The sequence below is a fragment of the Oncorhynchus gorbuscha genome, linkage group LG05 (assembly GCF_021184085.1).
Source record: "Oncorhynchus gorbuscha isolate QuinsamMale2020 ecotype Even-year linkage group LG05, OgorEven_v1.0, whole genome shotgun sequence".
NCBI lineage: Eukaryota > Metazoa > Chordata > Actinopteri > Salmoniformes > Salmonidae > Oncorhynchus > Oncorhynchus gorbuscha.
In genome coordinates, this window is record NC_060177.1 from 85,663,845 (window position 1) to 85,683,405 (window position 19,561).

At 44.2% G+C, this 19,561-nt stretch overlaps 1 protein-coding gene across 1 annotated transcript in view; it reads left to right on the forward strand.

Annotated features, from left to right (window-relative positions):
- The window catches only part of hs3st1l2 (heparan sulfate (glucosamine) 3-O-sulfotransferase 1-like 2), a 44,375-nt gene extending 36,614 nt beyond the window's left edge, over positions 1 to 7,761 (forward strand). The window contains exons 2-5 of the mRNA XM_046351398.1: positions 4,321 to 4,805; positions 5,047 to 5,311; positions 5,489 to 5,663; positions 5,834 to 7,761. Of these exons, the coding sequence (XP_046207354.1) occupies positions 4,578 to 4,805; positions 5,047 to 5,311; positions 5,489 to 5,663; positions 5,834 to 6,062 (897 nt within the window). The 5' untranslated portion in view covers positions 4,321 to 4,577 and the 3' untranslated portion in view covers positions 6,063 to 7,761. The remainder of the gene's footprint in view (positions 1 to 4,320; positions 4,806 to 5,046; positions 5,312 to 5,488; positions 5,664 to 5,833) is intronic.
- Positions 7,762 to 19,561: the final 11,800 nt, after the last annotated feature.

Sequence of the window (19,561 nt, forward strand, 5' to 3'; positions counted from 1 at the left end):
TAATATAACCAGTACTGTTAATATAACCAATACTGTTAATATAACCAGTACTGTTAATATAACCAGTACTCTTAATATAACCAGTACTGTTAATATAACCAATACTGTTAATATAACCAGTACTGTTAATATAACCAGTACTCTTAATATAACCAATACTGTTAATATAACCAGTACTCTTAATATAACCAATACTGTTAATATAACCAGTACTCTTAATATAACCAGTACTGTTAATATAACCAATACTGTTAATATAACCAGTACTGTTAATATAACCAGTACTCTTAATATAACCAATACTGTTAATATAACCAGTACTCTTAATATAACCAATACTCTTAATATAACCAGTACTCTTAATATAACCAATACTGTTAATATAACCAGTACTCTTAATATAACCAATACTGTTAATATAACCAGTACTCTTAATATAACCAATACTCTTAATATAACCAGTACTCTTAATATAACCAATACTCTTAATATAACCAGTACTCTTAATATAACCAATACTGTTAATATAACCAGTACTTTCAGTGAATCTATGTAAACTACAAAGCTCATCTGCATTTCCTGTGGTGGGAGGGAGGGAGGGAGGGAGGGAGGGAGGGAGGGAGAGAGAGAGAGAGAGAGAGAGAGAGAGAGAGAGAGAGAGAGAGAGAGAGAGAGAGAGAGAGAGAGACTTCACACCTTGTATAATTGGATGTGCTTACTAATACCACCATACTTCTGAATTGTTTCATTAGCTGTCTCCGTCAGTATTGTGCTAATGCTTGAGGTAATAAGTCATGTATACCTGACTGCTCCTAAACAGGGGTTCCCTTCTTCTATGATGACCAAAACAATAGAAAAGAAAGAGCTGTGAGATTAGAATGTTTACGTGAAGTTGGTGGCACCATAATTGGGGAGGATGGACTTCTGGAAATGGCTGGGGAAAATACAGAAATTAAAAATGAGTGAGGGCATTAGCAGGGTTAGGGTCAGAGAGAGAGAGAGAGAGAAGGGGCATTATCAGGGTTAGGGTCAGAGAGAGAGAGAGAGAGAGAAGGGGGCATTATCAGGGTTAGGGTTAGAGAGAGAGAGAGAGAGAGAGAGAGAGAGAGAGAGAGAAGGGGGCATTAGCAGGGTTAGGGTCAGAGAGATTAGGGTTAGGTGTTAGGGTCAGAGAGAGAGAGAGAGAGAAGGGGGCATTATCAGGGTTAGGGTCAGAGAGAGAGAGAGAGAGAGAGGGGGTATTAGCAGGGTTAGGGTCAGAGAGAGAGAGAGAGGGGGTCAGTAGCAGGGTTAGGGTCAGAGAGAGAGAGAGAGAGAGAGAGAAGGGGCATTATCAGGGTTAGGGTCAGAGAGAGAGAGGGGGGGTCAGTAGCAGGGTTAGGGTCAGAGAGAGAGAGAGAGAGAGAGAGGGGCATTATCAGGGTTAGGGTCAGAGAGAGAGAGGGGGGGGGTCAGTAGCAGGGTTAGGGTCAGAGAGAGGGGGGGTCAGTAGCAGGGTTAGGGTCAGAGAGAGAGAGGAGGGGGTCAGTAGCAGGGTTAGGGTCAGAGAGAGAGAGAGAGAGAGAGAAGGGGCATTATCAGGGTCAGGGTCAGAGAGAGAGAGGGGAGGGTCAGTAGCAGGGTTAGGGTCAGAGAGAGAGAGAGGGGGGTCAGTAGCAGGGTTAGGGTCAGAGAGAGAGAGAGAGGGGTCAGTAGCAGGGTCAGGGTCAGAGAGGGAGAGAGAGAGAGAGAGAGAGAGGGGGGGGTCAGTAGCAGGGTCAGGGTCAGAGAGAGAGAGAGAGAGAGGGGGGTTAGGGTCAGTAGCAGGGTCAGGGTCAGAGAGAGAGAGAGAGAGAGAGAGGGGCATTATCAGGGTCAGGGTCAGAGAGAGAGAGGGGAGGGTCAGTAGCAGGGTTAGGGTCAGAGAGAGAGAGAGAGGGGGTCAGTAGCAGGGTTAGGGTCAGAGAGAGAGAGAGAGGGGTCAGTAGCAGGGTCAGGGTCAGAGAGGGAGAGAGGGGGTCAGTAGCAGGGTCAGGGTCAGAGAGAGAGAGAGGGGGGGGGTCAGTAGCAGGGTCAGAGAGAGAGAGAGAGAGAGAGAGAGAGAGAGAGAGAGAGAGAGAGAGAGAGAGAGAGAGAGAGAGAGAGAGAGAGAGAGAGAGAGAGAGAGAGAGAGAGAGAGAGAGAGAGAGAGAGAGAGAGAGAGAGAGAGAGAGAGAGAGAGAGAGAGAGAGAGTCAGTAGCAGGGTTAGGGTCAGAGAGAGAGAGTAGCGGGGGGTCAGTAGCAGGGTCAGGGTCAGAGAGAGAGAGAGAGAGAGAGAGGGGAGGGGGTCAGTAGCAGGGTCAGGGTCAGAGAGAGAGAGAGAGAGGGGGGGGTCAGTAGCAGGGTCAGGGTCAGAGAGAGAGAGAGAGAGAGAGAGAGGGGGGTCAGTAGCAGGGTGGAAGTGAAGCAGAATGCTCTGCCTCTAGACAGGAGGGAATACTGCAGTGTATCAGGGAGACTCCAGGGAGGCTAAACACACACAGTCAGACAGACAGAGAGAAACATTACTACACGATACTAACAACAGTGTGTTTTATATCCTTATGGAACAAAGTAATTGCCACCACTTTCAGAGTAACTAGTAGAAACATCAGCACAACCCTTCAGCCTTGATAGGTGACTTGATGATGAACTTAATGGTGATGATGAAGTGAGACGCAAAGAGGCACCGGCCGGGGGGAGGACCTCTCAGGAGGTGCGGCCGGGGGGAGGACCTCTCAGGAGGTGCGGCCGGGGGGAGGACCTCTCAGGAGGTGCGGCCGGGGGAGGACCTCTCAGGAGGTGCGGCCGGGGGAGGACCTCTCAGGAGGTGCGGCCGGGGGAGGACCTCTCAGGAGGTGCGGCCGGGGGAGGACCTCTCAGGAGGTGCGGCCGGGGGAGGACCTCTCAGGAGGTGCGGCCGGGGAGAGGACCTCTCAGGAGGTGCGGCCGGGGGGAGGACCTCTCAGGAGGTGCGGCCGGGGGGAGGACCTCTCAGGAGGTGCGGCCGGGGGAGGACCTCTCAGGAGGTGCGGCCGGGGGAGGACCTCTCAGGAGGTGCGGCCGGGGGAGGACCTCTCAGGAGGTGCGGCCGGGGGAGGACCTCTCAGGAGGTGCGGCCGGGGGAGGACCTCTCAGGAGGTGCGGCCGGGGGAGGACCTCTCAGGAGGTGCGGCCGGGGGGAGGACCTCTCAGGAGGTGCGGCCGGGGGGAGGACCTCTCAGGCGGTGCGGGCGGGGAGAGGACCTCTCAGGAGGTGCGGGAGGGGAGAGAACCTCTCAGGAGGTGCGGACGGGGAGAGAACCTCTCAGGAGGTGCGGGCGGGGAGATGACCTCTCAAGAGTTCCGGGAGGGGAGAGAACCTCTCAGGAGGTCTGTGAGAGAGGCCAGGGTGAGCAACAATGTTCCCCTAAGGTGTAATTATTGAGGAACAGAGGAACAGAACACTGAGAAGGTTCCTCTCCAGGAACACACACACACTGAACACAAACACACACACACACACACACTGAACACAAACACACACTGAACACAAACACAAACACACACACGGTGAACATAAACACACACACACTGAACACAAACACACACACACAATGAACACACACACTGAACACAAACACACACACACGGTGAAAACACACGCTGAACACAAACACACAGACACACTGACCACAAACACACACACACACACACACACACAAGAAGGTAATTAATAAGACATCAAGCCGGCCCGGACAGAACAACAGCAACAGAAACAAACACAACAACAACGTCGGAGGAAGGATAATGTTATAACACTGCTGTGCAGTGACCATGTTCAGGCCTGGTGAACACAGACTTTAAACAACACCCTAGACACCATGTCAACATGGTGCCTTGACTTTAGCATTCGCTCTCTACAAGTCACCCGTTACGTGACTGGTTATCTGCCTGTCGAGGACAAGTGACAGCCAGTACACACCTCCTCTCTGTTCCAGACCAGGACTGAGAGATACAGGACACCCCCATACCTCCTATTAAAAAGAACCCTGTGTCTTCTCTTCTAAATTGTGTGACATTGTTTATTTTCTCATGTTAGCCCATGTCAGTGTATTTCAGTGTCTATGACTGCCATGTGGGTGAAACGTGAACTTTTACCTTGACATTGTGGCAATTATTTCATTAATTGAATGACAGAATAAACATTATGGATCCTCAGAGGAGAAACCCAGTTTGACACAGCAGCTCCAGCCTTCATGCAGTTTTAAAACTCACCACATTCAGGCGTCACTAGTATATGCCAATCTTTTAAAAATAACACATCATTTATTTATTTGCAGGCTCTACACTGAAGACTTCTAGATCCTGAACCTGTGTTATCAAGGAGCCTCCGTCCTCCTCCCAGCCCCCTGTGTGTGTGTGTGTGTGTGTGTGTGTGTGTGTGTGTGTGTGTGTGTGTGTGTGTGTGTGTGTGTGTGTGTGTGTGTGTGTGTGTGTGTGTGTGTGTGTGTGTGTGTGTGTGTGTGTGTGTGTGTGTGTGTGTGTGTGTGTGTGTGTACCCCTTTCCCTCCTCGTCCCACCCACCATCACGTCCACCATGCTGTGGACTGTTCCCCTAGCTCTGCTGGTTCTCCTCTTACTGCAGACCCAGCTATGTGTCTGTCTACGGGGGCTCCGAGCAGCCGGCTCTTCCTCCTCTCGCTCTCGTAATGCCACCCAGCAGCGCCTGCCTGGAGCCGTCATCATCGGCGTGCGTAAAGGTGGCACCAGGGCCCTTCTAGAGATGCTCAACCTCCATCCGGACGTAGAGGTTGCCAAAGCTGAGGTAATGACAAACAGAAGCATCATCATAACTTTGTTTGTAAAGCACTTTCACAATTTAGACTACCATCAAAGCTCTAATCAAATTAAAAGAGTTATGCAGAATAACAGAATGAAAGAACAAGATAAATCCTAGAACAGATACTTTACATTTGTGTGTAGAATTAAAATACACAATAAACGACTAAAGAAATACAATAACAATTGTATATGCCGTTAAACGACTCTAAATCTGTTTTCTTAAGGTGCACTACTTCAACGTGGAAGAGCACTTCCGGCGGGGGCTGGCGTGGTACCGTGCCCAGATGCCATTCACCCTGCCTGGACAGCTGACGGTGGAGAAGACCCCTGGATACTTTGCCTCTCCCCACGTCCCAGTGCGGGTCTGGGAGATGAATCCTGCTGTCCGACTACTGCTGATAGTCCGCGACCCCGCCGAGCGCCTCGTCTCCGACTATACCCAGGTCCTTCATAACCGTGTGACCCGCCACAAGCCCTACCAGCCTCTAGGTAGGTAGCCAAGTTACTGAAAGGTTCAAGTTCTGGGCCGGGCGATGACAATGTGGGGACTGAACTAGCTATATTTGTGGGCCACATCAAACAAATTAACAATAAAGTATCCTATTCTATTATTAATACAGTATTATAATATTATTTTCTACTGTATTCTATTGTGTTTTATTGTAGAGGAGTTGCTGCTCCGGCAGGGCCACATCGACCCGGCCTACAAGGCTCTGCAGAGGAGCCTGTACCACCAGCACCTGGCCCGCTGGCTGGATGTTTTCCCCAGGGAGCAGGTCCATGTGGTGGATGGAGAGGCCCTCATCAGAAACCCCTTCCCGGAGCTCCGCAGGGCTGAGAGGTAACACAAAACCTAGTGTGTGTGTGTGTGTGTGTGTGTGTGAGAGAGAGAGAGAGAGAGAGAGAGAGAGAGAGAGAGAGAGAGAGAGAGAGAGAGAGAGAGAGAGAGAGAGAGTATATGCAGCCAAATGAATGAACTAATTGAGGTGATTAACGTTTTATAATCTATAGGTTCCTGGACCTTCCCCCACGCATTGCTCCCTCCAACTTCTACTTCAACACCACTAAAGGGTTCTACTGCCTCCTCTCTGCCGGGGGACATGACAAGTGTCTGGATGAGTCCAAGGGGAGGCCCCACGCTCCTCTCAGCTCACATGCCTTCAGGAAGCTGTGTGGATACTTCAGAGAACCCAACAGGCTGTTCTTTGAGATGGTGGGGCGCTCCTTCAGCTGGTGTTGAACTGATTGGGACAGAGCACAGAGAGAGCAGATAGAGAGGGTACATTGGAGATATTGGCCCATAATAACAATATTTGTTATCAGTGTGATAATTCTGTTGGCTTGCTTGGTTGATTGATGGCCCTGTGTGTGGCTCAGTTGGTAGAGCATGATGCTTACAATGCCAAGATTGTGGATTCAATTCCCACTGGGGTCTGGTATGGAAAGAAAATGCATGCACTCACAACTGTAATACGCTGTGGATAAGAGTATTTGCTATATGACTAAAAATGATTGGTTGGATGTTTTAATTTGTGTTTATTGATGGGTGAGTGGGTGGATTAATCAGTTTCAGGTAGATGAGAGATGTGAGGACTACTGCTGCACACATAGGACTTTAGAGATCTCTGTGTTTTAAATGTACTGTCAATGAGCTTCTGCAAGCCAGGCTGAAACCCTGGGAGTAAGCAGCATCCCAAGCAAAGACTGTATAAGATGACAAGCCCTCAATGAGGGACACACACATGATGTGCATATTCAATATGGCTGCTCCACCCATCACAGATTAGAACCATGACTTGAATACGAGACCATTCTAGTGATTCAATGTTTATGCTACTACCTGCTGGAGAACATGAACTGAAGTGCCCGTTCTGTGATACTGTATACCTGGTGGTCCTAATACGTCCTGATCATCACTCTTTCTGGTGCCTGTCACATGAGCCTTTGCTTCCAGGAATGAACACTGTCTGATGCACAAACTGCCATCAAATCAAGTGTCAGAAAGGAACTACAATAACCTGTGCCATACAATTGTATCATGAACAATCAGGACACATATATAACTCTTGAAATACAATATCTGTAGCTCCTGCTTCGTACTTTTGACGTTCATTAAAATGAGTTCTAGAACAGACATTTAGAAGAAACAGATGAGTTCTACAACAGACATTTAGAAGAAACAGATTAGTTCTACAACAGACATTTAGAAGAAACAGATGAGTTCTACAACAGACATTTAGAAGAAACAGATGAGTTCTACAACAGACATTTAGAAGAAACAGATGAGTTCTACAACAGACATTTAGAAGAAACAGATGAGTTCTACAACAGACATTTAGAAGAAACAGATGAGTTCTACAACAGACATTTAGAAGAAACAGATGAGTTCTACAACAGACATTTAGAAAAAACAGATGAGTTCTACAACAGACATTTAGAAGAAACAGATGAGTTCTACAACAGACATTTAGAAAAAACAGATGAGTTCTACAACAGACATTTAGAAGAAACAGATGAGTTCTACAACAGACATTTAGAAGAAACAGATGAGTTCTACAACAGACATTTAGAAGAAACAGATGAGTTCTACAACAGCCATTTAGAAGAAACAGATGAGTTCTACAACAGACATTTAGAAGAAACAGATGAGTTCTACAACAGACATTTAGAAGAAACAGATGAGTTCTACAACAGACATTTAGAAGAAACAGATGAGTTCTACAACAGACATTTAGAAGAAACAGATGAGTTCTACAACAGACACTGTTAAAACCTTAAAAGGATCGTCCCCTTTTTTTCCCCAATTATCATTGAAAATGACATACCCAAATCTAACTGCCTGTAGATCAGGACTGTGAAGCAAGGATATGCATATTCTTAGTACCATTTGAATGGAAACACTTTGAAGTTTGTGTAAATGTAAAAGGAATGTAGGAGAATATAACACATTAGATCTGGTAAAAGATAATACAAAGAAATGTACCGTCATCTTTGAAATGCAAGAGAAAATCCAAAATGTACTATTCCAGCCCAGGTGCAATTTAGATTCTGGCCACTAGATGGCAGCAGTGTATGTGCAACGTTTCTGACTGATCCAATGAACCATTGCATTTCTGTTCAAAATGTTGTATCAAGACTGCCCAAATGTGCCTAATTTGTTTATTAATAACTTTTCATGTTCAAAATTGTGCACTCTCCTCAAACGATACCATGGTATTCTTTCACTGTAATAGCTAATGTAAATTGGACAGTGCAGTTAGATTAACAATAATTTATGCTTTCTGCCAATAGCAGATATGTCTATGTCCTGGGAAATGTTCTTGTTTCTTACAACCTCATGCTAATCGCATTAGCCTATGTTAGCTCAACCTATCCCGCAGGGGACCCACAAATCCTGAAGAAGTTTTTAAAAGAAACAGATGAGTTCCAGAATGGACTCTGTTAGAGTGTACAGAAGAATGTTTTGAAATGAGATTGGGGCTACTATGAACTGATGCGATTCTTTGCACTATGAACTGATGCTTAAATGCATAAAAGGTCAGTCTATACAGTATATGTGGAACTACTGTAGCAATATGAAGCTGTTTCAAACTGTCTGACGTTTCAGACTGCTTACCATTTTCACTGCACTGTTTACCATTGTACAAAGTATGCAAAAGAATATCCTCATCTAGATAATTATGTTTGCTTCTAGTGTTATTGTGTTACTAGGTTTACTCACATATTTGACTTTCACATGTTCAATAGAAATGTATTTTTCTTTGGGGTGGGGGTTGTTGAATTTCGATTTTAAATTTTAAATTTAGATTTCCAGAAGTTTGAGCTGTAATGTATTGTATGTATTGAACAATATTTAATAGATTAGGCTCCCTCAATAAACAATTATCTCCACGCTAGGTGTGTGTGCGTGTGTTCATGTGTGCGTGTGTTCGTGTGTGGGTGTGTTCGTGTGTGGGTGTGTTCGTGTGTGCGTGTGTGCGTGTGTTCATGTGTGCGTGTGTTCATGTGTGCGTGTGTGCGTGTGTTCATGTGTGCGTGTGTTTGTGTGTGCGTGTGTGTGTGTTCGTGTGTGCGTGTGTGCGTGTGTTTGTGTGTGCGTGTGTGCGTGTGTTCGTGTGTTCGTGTGTGCGTGTGTTTGTGCGTGTGTGCGTGTGTGCGTGTGTGCGTGTGTTCGTGCGTGCGTGTGTTCGTGTGTGCGTGTGTTTGTGTGTGTGTGCGTGTGTTTGTGCGTGCGTGTGTGCGTGTGTTCGTGTGTTTGTGTGTGCGTGTGTTTGTGTGTTTGTGTGTGCGTGTGTGCATGTGTTCGTGTGTGCGTGTGTGCGTGTGTGCGCGTGTTCGTGTGTGCGTGTGTGCGTGTGTTCGTGTGTGCGTGTGTTCGTGTGTGCGTGTGTGCGTGTGTTCGTGTGTGCGTGTGGTCGTGTGTGTGTGTGTTTGTGTGTTCGTGTGTGCGTGTGTACGTGTGTGCTCCATCAGGGAAGTTCTTTAGCTGCTACACGAGCAGTGCAGAACAAAGGTAAAGTAAGACTCTTTATGAAGTGGTCATACTTCAAACACTCAAGCCTCACACGTTAAAATAATCCATCCACCTAACATGTGTGGCATATCAAGAAACTGATTAAACAGCACGATCATTACACAGGTGCACCTTGTGCTGGGGACAATATAAGGCCAGAGCTGTTACCAGAGAACTGAATGTTATTTTTCTCTACTATAAGCCGCCTCCAACGTTGTTTTAGAGAATTTGGCAGTACGTCCAACCAGCCTCACAACCACAGACCAGGCGTAACCATGCCAACCCAGGACCTCCACATCCGGGTTCCTCATCTGCCGGAACATCTGAGACCAGCGACCCGGACAGCTGAAGAAACTACGGAGTAGTTTTGAAGGGAAAAACGTATTCTAATTGGCTGGGCCTGGCTCCCAAGTGGATGGTGGATATGGATATGCCCCTCGGGCCCACCCATGACTACGCCCATATCCAGGAATGTGAAATCCATAGATTAGGGCCTAATGAATTGATTTCAATTGCCTGATTTCCTAATATGAACTGTAACTCAGCAAAATCTTTGAAATTGTTGTATGTTGCGTTAAAAATTTTGCTCAGTATACATTATCATAATGGCTCATATGATACAACGCACCCTATACCTGTGATCGTAGTCAAAGCACATTCTCTATGATTATTATTGCTAATGACAGTGTAGTCAATGTTCAAGTCATCTGTACTGTCCTAGTGCACATCAAAGGAGTGCTAGTGCTTTGATAGCTGTCTCTGGGTTAACACTGGATAAACCTGTAGATAAACCTGTAGATAAACCTGTAGATAAACCTGTAGATAAACCTATAGATAAACCTGTAGATAAACCTGTAGATAAACCTATAGATAAACCTATAGATAAACCTATATATAAACCTGTAGATAAACCTGTAGATAAACCTGTAGATAAACCTATAGATAAACCTATAGATAAACCTGTAGATAAACATGTAGATAAACCTATAGAAAAACCTGTAGATAAACCTGTAGATAAACCTGTAGATAAACCTGTAGATAAACCTATAGATAAACCTATAGATAAACCTGTAGATAAACCTATAGATAAACCTGTAGATAAACCTGTAGATAAACCTGTAGATAAACCTATAGATAAACCTATATATAAACCTGTAGATAAACCTATAGATAAACCTGTAGATAAACCTGTAGATAAACCTGTAGATAAACCTGTAGATAAACCTGTAGATAAACCTATAGATAAACCTATAGATAAACCTGTAGATAAACCTATAGATAAACCTGTAGATAAACCTGTAGATAAACCTATAGATAAACCTGTAGATAAACCTGTAGATAAACCTGTAGATAAACCTGTAGATAAACCTATAGATAAACCTGTAGATAAACCTGTAGATAAACCTGTAGATAAACCTGTAGATAAACGTATAGATAAACCTATAGATAAACCTGTAGATAAACCTATAGATAAACCTGTAGATAAACCTGTAGATAAACCTGTAGATAAACCTGTAGATAAACCTGTAGATAAACCTATAGATAAACCTGTAGATAAACCTGTAGATAAACCTGTAGATAAAGAGAGAGAGAGAGAGAGAGAGAGAGAGAGAGAGAGAGAGAGAGAGAGAGAGAGAGAGAGAGAGAGAGAGAGAGAGAGAGAGAGAGAGAGAGAGAGAGAGAGAGAGATGACATCCATATCACATTTCTTAAGTCCCTCAGAGCACTGACACACCCCCCAGCATTAGGTATGTAAATAGCGCCTCCTGCTGTCACATTACAATACTGTCTTTAATTGTCATCTCCCTAAAGGATCCTCACAGAAAACCCCCGAGGTTCCTTTTGGTCTATTAGGTGTACCAGTTTCATTTCCAGCTCCACTGTCCAAATAAATACCCTGACAAACATCCACATGGCCCTGACAAACATGAACATGGCCCTGACAAACATGAACATGGCCCTGACAAACATCCACATGGCCCTGACAAACATCCACATGGTCCTGACAAACATCCACATGGCCCTGACAAACATGAACATGGCCCTGACAAACATCCACATGGCCCTGACAAACATCAACATGGCCCTGACAAACATCAACATGGCCCTGACAAACATCCACATGGCCCTGACAGACATCAACATGGCCCTGACAGACATCAACATGGTCCTGACAAACATCCACATGGTCCTGACAAACATCAACATGGCCCTGACAAACATCAACATGGCCCTGACAGACATCAACATGGCCCTGACAGACATCAACATGGCCCTGACAAACATCAACATGGCCCTGACAAACATCAACATGGCCCTGACAGACATCAACATGGCCCTGACAGACATCAACATGGCCCTGACAGACATCAACATGGCCCTGACAGACATCAACATGGCCCTGACAACACCAAGGAAATAGAATAGAGATGTGAGACAAACACCAATGTGCCGCTCCGTCTCTGTGTTATGTGGTATAATAGCTGTAGTGGCCCATCTCTGTGTGTGTAGTTGTATTCAACTATAAGAACACACCTGACGACTAAACCAAATCTAAAACTGACCCTTATCTTAACCAAACCCTTAATGCTTTATTTTAAAGGAGATTGTTTTTCTCTCAGGCATTCGGTAGGCTTACCTCAGAGCCCCCCCCCCCCCCCCCACCTCCCTCAAGCTCACTTTTTCTTCCGGTACATCCAGATTTACAAATTGAGTGCTGCCTAAACCCTAACTTGAACATAATTTGAATTCTTTATGAAATGAAGTATTATTTTTGCAGGTCAGCAGTGACTGTGTAGCCTATACCCTTGTAGTCTACAAGCGGTAGTTTACCATTACTGTGCCAGGCTGCAGTGCAGAGACAGAGTAGAGTGCTGACACTTCAGGGAGATCACAGATGGCGGGACATTTGCTCCCCTGCAGGACCCCTCACATGAGGTTAACGTCGGGGGGCTAATACTGGCATATTATCAAAGCATTAGAGCAAGATATGTGTTATATGAAGTGCACATTACAGTTGTTTTCAATCAGCTAGGTTTCAATCCAATTGGCGGCAGATTTTCATGCGCATAATTCAAAAATCTGCATAAATACAATATGCGCATATTCAAAATTATGCATAAATACAATATGCGCATATTCCCCACTAGAGATTTGTTTCCAATCAAATTGACTTGTTGCAGATAAAATGGTGTGTGTGATGAGGTAGAGCACATCAAATACCTTTTGCGGTTAAATTCCCACATACCCAATAAAAAAATACAAGTTAAATGGGTTTCCATCACATTTTCATCTCTACTGATGGTTTTCTCACAAACAAAATGTTTAGTTAAATAGAGAGTGTGCCCACTGTGGTAAATAGTTAAATAGAGAGTGTGCCCACTGTGGTAAATAGTTAAATAGAGAGTGTGCCCACTGTGGTAAATAGTTAAATAGAGAGTGTGCCCACTGTGGTAAATAGTTAGAGAGTGTGCCCACTGTGGTAAATAGTTAAATAGAGAGTGTGCCCACTGTGGTAAATAGTTAAATAGAGAGTGTGCCCACTGTGGTAAATAGTTAAATAGAGAGTTTGCCCACTGTGGTAAATAGTTAAATAGAGAGTGTGCCCACTGTGGTAAATAGTTAAATAGAGAGTGTGCCCACTGTGGTAAATAGTTAAATAGAGTGTGCCCACTGTGGTAAATAGTTAAATAGAGAGTGTGCCCACTGTGGTAAATAGTTAAATAGAGAGTGTGCCCACTGTGGTAAATAGTTAAATAGAGAGTGTGCCCACTGTGGTAAATAGTTAAATAGAGAGTGTGCCCACTGTGGTAAATAGTTAAATAGAGAGTGTGCCCACTGTGGTAAATAGTTAAATAGAGAGTGTGCCCACTGTGGTAAATAGTTAAATAGAGAGTGTGCCCACTGTGGTAAATAGTTAAATAGAGAGTGTGCCCACTGTGGTAAATAGTTAAATAGAGAGTGTGCCCACTGTGGTAAATAGTTAAATAGAGAGTGTGCCCACTGTGGTAAATAGTTAAATAGAGAGTGTGCCCACTGTGATAAATAGTTAAATAGAGAGTGTGCCCACTGTTGGTAAATAGTTAAATAGAGAGTGTGCCCACTGTGGTAAATAGTTAAATAGAGAGTGTGCCCACTGTGGTAAATAGTTAAATAGAGAGTGTGCCCACTGTGGTAAATAGTTAAATAGAGAGTGTGCCCACTGTGGTAAATAGTTAAATAGAGAGTGTGCCCACTGTGGTAAATAGTTAAATAGAGAGTGTGCCCACTGTTGGTAAATAGTTAAATAGAGAGTGTGCCCACTGTGGTAAATAGTTAAATAGAGAGTGTGCCCACTGTGGTAAATAGTTAAATAGAGAGTGTGCCCACTGTGGTAAATAGTTAAATAGAGAGTGTGCCCACTGTGGTAAATAGTTAAATAGAGAGTGTGCCCACTGTGGTAAATAGTTAAATAGAGAGTGTGCCCACTGTGGTAAATAGTTAAATAGAGAGTGTGCCCACTGTGGTAAATAGTTAAATAGAGAGTGTGCCCACTGTGGTAAATAGTTAAATAGAGAGTGTGCCCACTGTGGTAAATAGTTAAATAGAGAGTGTGCCCACTGTGGTAAATAGTTAAATAGAGAGTGTGCCCACTGTGGTAAATAGTTAAATAGAGTGTGTGCCCACTGTGGTAAATAGTTAAATAGAGAGTGTGCCCACTGTGGTAAATAGTTAAATAGAGAGTGTGCCCACTGTGGTAAATAGTTAAATAGAGTGTGTGCCCACTGTGGTAAATAGTTAAATAGAGTGTGTGCCCACTGTGGTAAATAGTTAAATAGATAGTGTGCCCACTGTGGTAAATAGTTAAATAGAGAGTGTGCCCACTGTGGTAAATAGTTAAATAGAGAGTGTGCCCACTGTGGTAAATAGTTAAATAGAGAGTGTGCCCACTGTGGTAAATAGTTAAATAGAGAGTGTGCCCACTGTGGTAAATAGTTAAATAGAGAGTGTGCCCACTGTGGTAAATAGTTAAATAGAGAGTGTGCCCACTGTGGTAAATAGTTAAATAGAGAGTGTGCCCACTGTGGTAAATAGTTAAATAGAGAGTGTGCCCACCGTTGTATTGGCACGTGTCCCTCTAGCTAACAGCTCGTAGCTAGAGTTCAGGTAGGCCTATAGTCTACATGATGAGATTATTACGGACAAAATAATGAGATCATTTGTCAAACTGCAGCCAAGCAAACATCGATGATCATGTCACCAGAAGAAAGGTATCCTTGCGTATATACACTGAACAAAAATATAACTGCAACGTGCAACAATTTCAAAGATTTTACTGAGTAACAGAACAGTTCGTATTGAAAAAATCAGTCAATTGAAATAAATAAATAGGGTCGTAATTTATGGATTTCACATGACTGAGAATAAAGACATGCATCTGTGTTTTTTAAGGTAGGGGGGCGTGGATCAGAAAACCAGTCAGTATATGTTGTGATCACCATTTGCCTCATGCAGCACGACGCATCTCCTTCACATTGTGGCCTGTGGGATGTTGTCCCACTTCTCTTCAATGGCTGTGCGAAGTTGCGAATTGTGTACAGATCCTTGTGACATGGAGCCGTGCATTAGTATAAACTAGATAGCTAACAAACTTGGCTAGCTAGCTTGTTCTAGATTGTTTTCTCATCATGAATGAAGCAGGTAGCTAGCTACCTTGTGGTATGGTTATGTGAAATGACAATATTTTCCTGCAATATCAACACAACTTTGATTCATGATTTATGCATTGGCAGTTTGGAGTGGATCACAGACCAACACTACCACCACGTTGGGTCTGGACTGCCAGGTTCTTCTGCTGACAACCCAATCAGGCATCCATCGTCAATAACAAACAGGGGTATTGAGAGTGGGAAACGTTTTTATGTGAAATAAAAAAAATTGTTTCTAGCAATTTGGCCTAAATTAGCATCTTTACAGAAAATGTGTTGTGATTGGAGCTCTGGATTTGCCATGCAGCCTTTTTAAATCAGAAATAGCGGATGTCAGTATCTTGTTATTAGTTGTTATTATTATCTCTTACTTTTTTGTGGGTTTTCTTAAAACTGCATTGTTGTTAAGGGCTTGTAAGTAAGCATTTCACTCTAAGGTCTACATATTCTAAATTATGTCGCTGTACATTTCAAAAGTGCTGAACAAATAGTTATATTGACTATGTCCATCTTAGCTGGCTCTTTAGGAGTTTACACACTCCCAGGAAGGTCATACATGATGGAAAATTAGCTTCCCTATAGAAAAGGCTCTAACGCACGAATCTAGATGGCGGGGAGGGGGGCAGAAACAGCAGGAGTTCAACATTTAGAACCCAGTTCCTACATTTGAATATAAAAATGTATTTTATTAAACCAAACTATGCTACATTTTATCTCTGGACCCTCAGGATGAACAATCAGAGCAAGATTACTTGCATGTAGGTACATGATTTACCTTGGGAGGTGAATGTATGAAACAAAGTGCCGTGAGATTGGTTTTTGTTGTTGTGCACTCTCCTCAAACACACTATTTTCATTGTAATAGCTACTGTAAATTGGACAGTGCAGTTAGATTAACAAGAATTGAAGCTTTCTGCACGTAAATAAACTCAGCAACAAAAAAAAAGATAATTCGTAAAAATCCAAATAACTTCACAGATCTTCATTGTAAAGGGGTTAAACACTGTTTCCCATGCTTGTTCAATGAACCATAAACAATTAATGAACATGCACCTGTGGAACAGTCGTTAAGACACTAACAGCTTACAGACGGTAGGCAGTTATGAAAGCTTAGGACACTAAAGAGGCCTTTCTACTGACTCTGAAAAACACCAAAAGAAAGATGCCCAGGGTCCCTGCTTATCTGCATGAATGTGCCTTAGGCATGCTGCAAGGACGCATGAGGACTGCAGATGTGGCCAGGGTAATAAATTGCAATGTCCGTACTGTGAGAGCCCTAAGACAGTGCTACAGGGAGACAGGACGGACAGCTGATCATCCTCGCAGTGGCAGAGCACGTGTAACAACACCTGCACAGGATCGGTACATCCGAACATCACACCGGCGGGACAAGTACAGGATGGCAACAACAACTGCCCGAGTTACACCAGGAACGCACAATCCCTCCGTCAGTGCTCAGACTGTCCGCAATAGGCTGAGAGAGGCTGAACTGAGGGTTTGTAGGCCTGTTGTAAGGCAGGTCCTCGCCAGACATCACCGGCAACAACGTCGCACAAACCCACCGTCACTGAACCCAACAGGACTGGCAAAAAGTGTTTTTCACTGACGAGTCGCGGTTTTGTCTCACCCGGGGTGATCGCCGAAGGCATGAGCGTTACACCGAGGCCTGTTCTCTGGAGCGGGATCGATTTGGAGGTGGAGGGTCCGTCATGATCTGGGTCGTTGTGTCACAGCATCATCGGACTGAGCTTGTTGTCATTGCAGGCAATCTCAACACTTTGCGTTACAGGGAAGACATCCTCCTCCCTCATGTGGTATCCTTCCTGCAGGATCATCCTGACATGACCCTCCAGCATGACAATGCCACCAGACATACTGCTCGTTCTGTGCGTGATTTCCTGCAAGACAGGAATGTCCGTGTTCTGCCATCGCCAGCAAAGAGCCGGATCTCAATCCCATTGAGCACGTCTGGGACCTGTTGGATTGGAGGGTGAGGGCTAGGGCCATTCCCCCCAGAAATGTCCGGGGACCTGCAGGTGCCTTGGTGGAAGAGTGGGGTAACATCTCACAGCAAGAACTGGCAAATCTGGTGCAGTCCATGGGGAGGAGATGCACTGCAGTACTTAATGCAGCTGGTGGCCACACCAGATACTGAATGTTACTTTTGATTTTGACTCCCCCTTTGTTCAGGGACACATTATTCCATTTCTGTTAGTCACGTCTGTGGAACTTGTTCAGCTTATGTCTCAGTTGTTGAATCTTGTTATGTTCATACAAATATTTACACATGTTAAGTTTGCTGAAAATAAACGCAGTTGACAGTGAGAGGTTGTTTCTTTTTTTGCTGAGTTTATAAGACATGTCTATGTCCTGGAAAGTTGAACATTATTTACAAATTCATTCTATTCACAGCGCACGTCAGCAACAACTGTCCCGGTATAGGGACTCTGATCCCGTAGAGGTTTTAACCAGCAATGCAGTTGAAGAAATAGAATATTTACTAAATAAACTGAAAACATTTTTGTTTTTGTCTCACAAGAAAATTACACAACAATAACAAGACTAATTGCAGGGAATACCAGTACCAAGTCAATGTGCGGGGGTACAGGTAAGGCGAGGTAATTTGTAAAGTGACTATGCATAGATAATAAAAAGCGAGTAGCAGCAGCGTAAAAACAGAGTGTGGGGGGGGGGGGGTCTACGCAAATAGTTTGGGTGGCCATTTGATTAATTGTTCAGCAGTCTTATGGCTTGGGGGTAGAAGCTGTTAAGGAGCCTTTTGGACCTAGACTTGGCGCTCCGGTATCACTTGCCGTGTGGTAGCAAAGAGAACAATCTATTACTTGGGTGACTGGACTCTGACAATTTTTTGGGACTTCCTCTGACACCGCCTGGTATAGAGGTCCTGAATGGCAGGAAGCTTGGCCCTGGTGATGTACAGGGATGTACCCACTACCCTCTGTAGCGCCTTACGGTCAGATGCTGAGCAGTTGCCATACCAGGCGGTGAAGAGAGTAGACGATGATGAGTAGTAGACCTAGGCCAATACAGAGTGATGTACATTTGTGCTTCATTAAGATGGGCTTCTTAGCATTCATTGCCATGGCGATCAACTGTATCACAGAAAGGGATCGCAAATCACATAAAATAGACGCTGTGGTGGCAGCTGCAGTTCATGGGCGTAAGACGTTTTACTGCAGAAGAGTTACAAGGTGTGTTTAAAGAGTCACGTCCTCCCAGGTCACCGTTGGTCTGGTGTAGGATCAGTTAGGGTCAAAGAAGTAGAATGGTGATTTACATTTGTATGAAATAGTGGTATATTCAGGTGGAGGGTTAGTTGGTGGTATCTAATAGTGGTATATAGGTGTAAGGTTAGTTGGTGGTGCAGTTTATAAATTTTCACTGTTCCTTTTTTAAATATATATAAAATAAACGTAACGTTTGACCAGACACAGGTGGCGACATGCACAAAATGTGCGAATGCCATGATACGAATGAAAAAAGAAGTGCACGTCAGAGCAGAAACTATACTATGATGTTTCCAAAAACACAGTGGTCTCAAATGTAAACGATATGGAACTGCCTAAAGACAGCTGGCTGTCCGACCAAACTGAGCCACCGGGCAAGAAGGGAGGTGACCAAGAACCCAATAACCACTCTGACAGAACTAGAGTTCCTTGGCTGAGGTGGAAAAACCTACCAGCAAAACATCAGTCTCTACAGCACTTCACCAATCTGGGCTTTATGGGAGTGTGGCCAGACAGAAGCCACTCCTGAGAAAAAAGGATGATGACTGCACGCATATAGTTTGCAGAAAAGCCACATGCAAGACAGATCATAAAGCAAAAGATTTGATTATCTGATGAGGCAAAATTTTGTTAACTCTTTGGCCTGAATGCAAAGTGCTATGTCTGGAGAAAACAAAGCACCGCTCATCACCCATCTAACACCATACCTACCGTGAAGCACGGAAGCGGAAGCATTATAATATAATAATATATGCCATTTAGCAGACGCTTTTATCCAAAGCAACTTACAGTCATGTGTGCATACATTCTACGTATGGGTGGTCCCGGGGATCGAACCCACTACCCTGGCGTTACAAGCGCCATGCTCTACCAACTGAGCTACAGAAGGACCACAAAGCCACGGGGATGCTTTCAGAGGCAGAGAGACTGGAGGGAACAATGAATGGAGCCAAATCCTTGATGAGAACCTGCTCCAGTGCAGACGACCTTAGACTGGGGCGAAGATGGATGTTCTAATAGGACGATGGCCCCAAGCATACAGCCAAAGCAACGTTGGAATGGCTTCAGAACAAGTATGTGAAAGTCCTTGAGTGGCCCAACCAAAGGCTGGACTTGAATCCCATTTCAAATATGAGGAAAGATTGGACGTTTTGGGTACAGCGGTGAACAGCAATCTATACTGAACAAAAATATAAACGCAACAAATTTCAAAGATTTTACTGAATTACAATTCAAATAAGGAAATCGATCAATTGAAAATAAAAATGCATTAGGCCTTAATCTATGGATT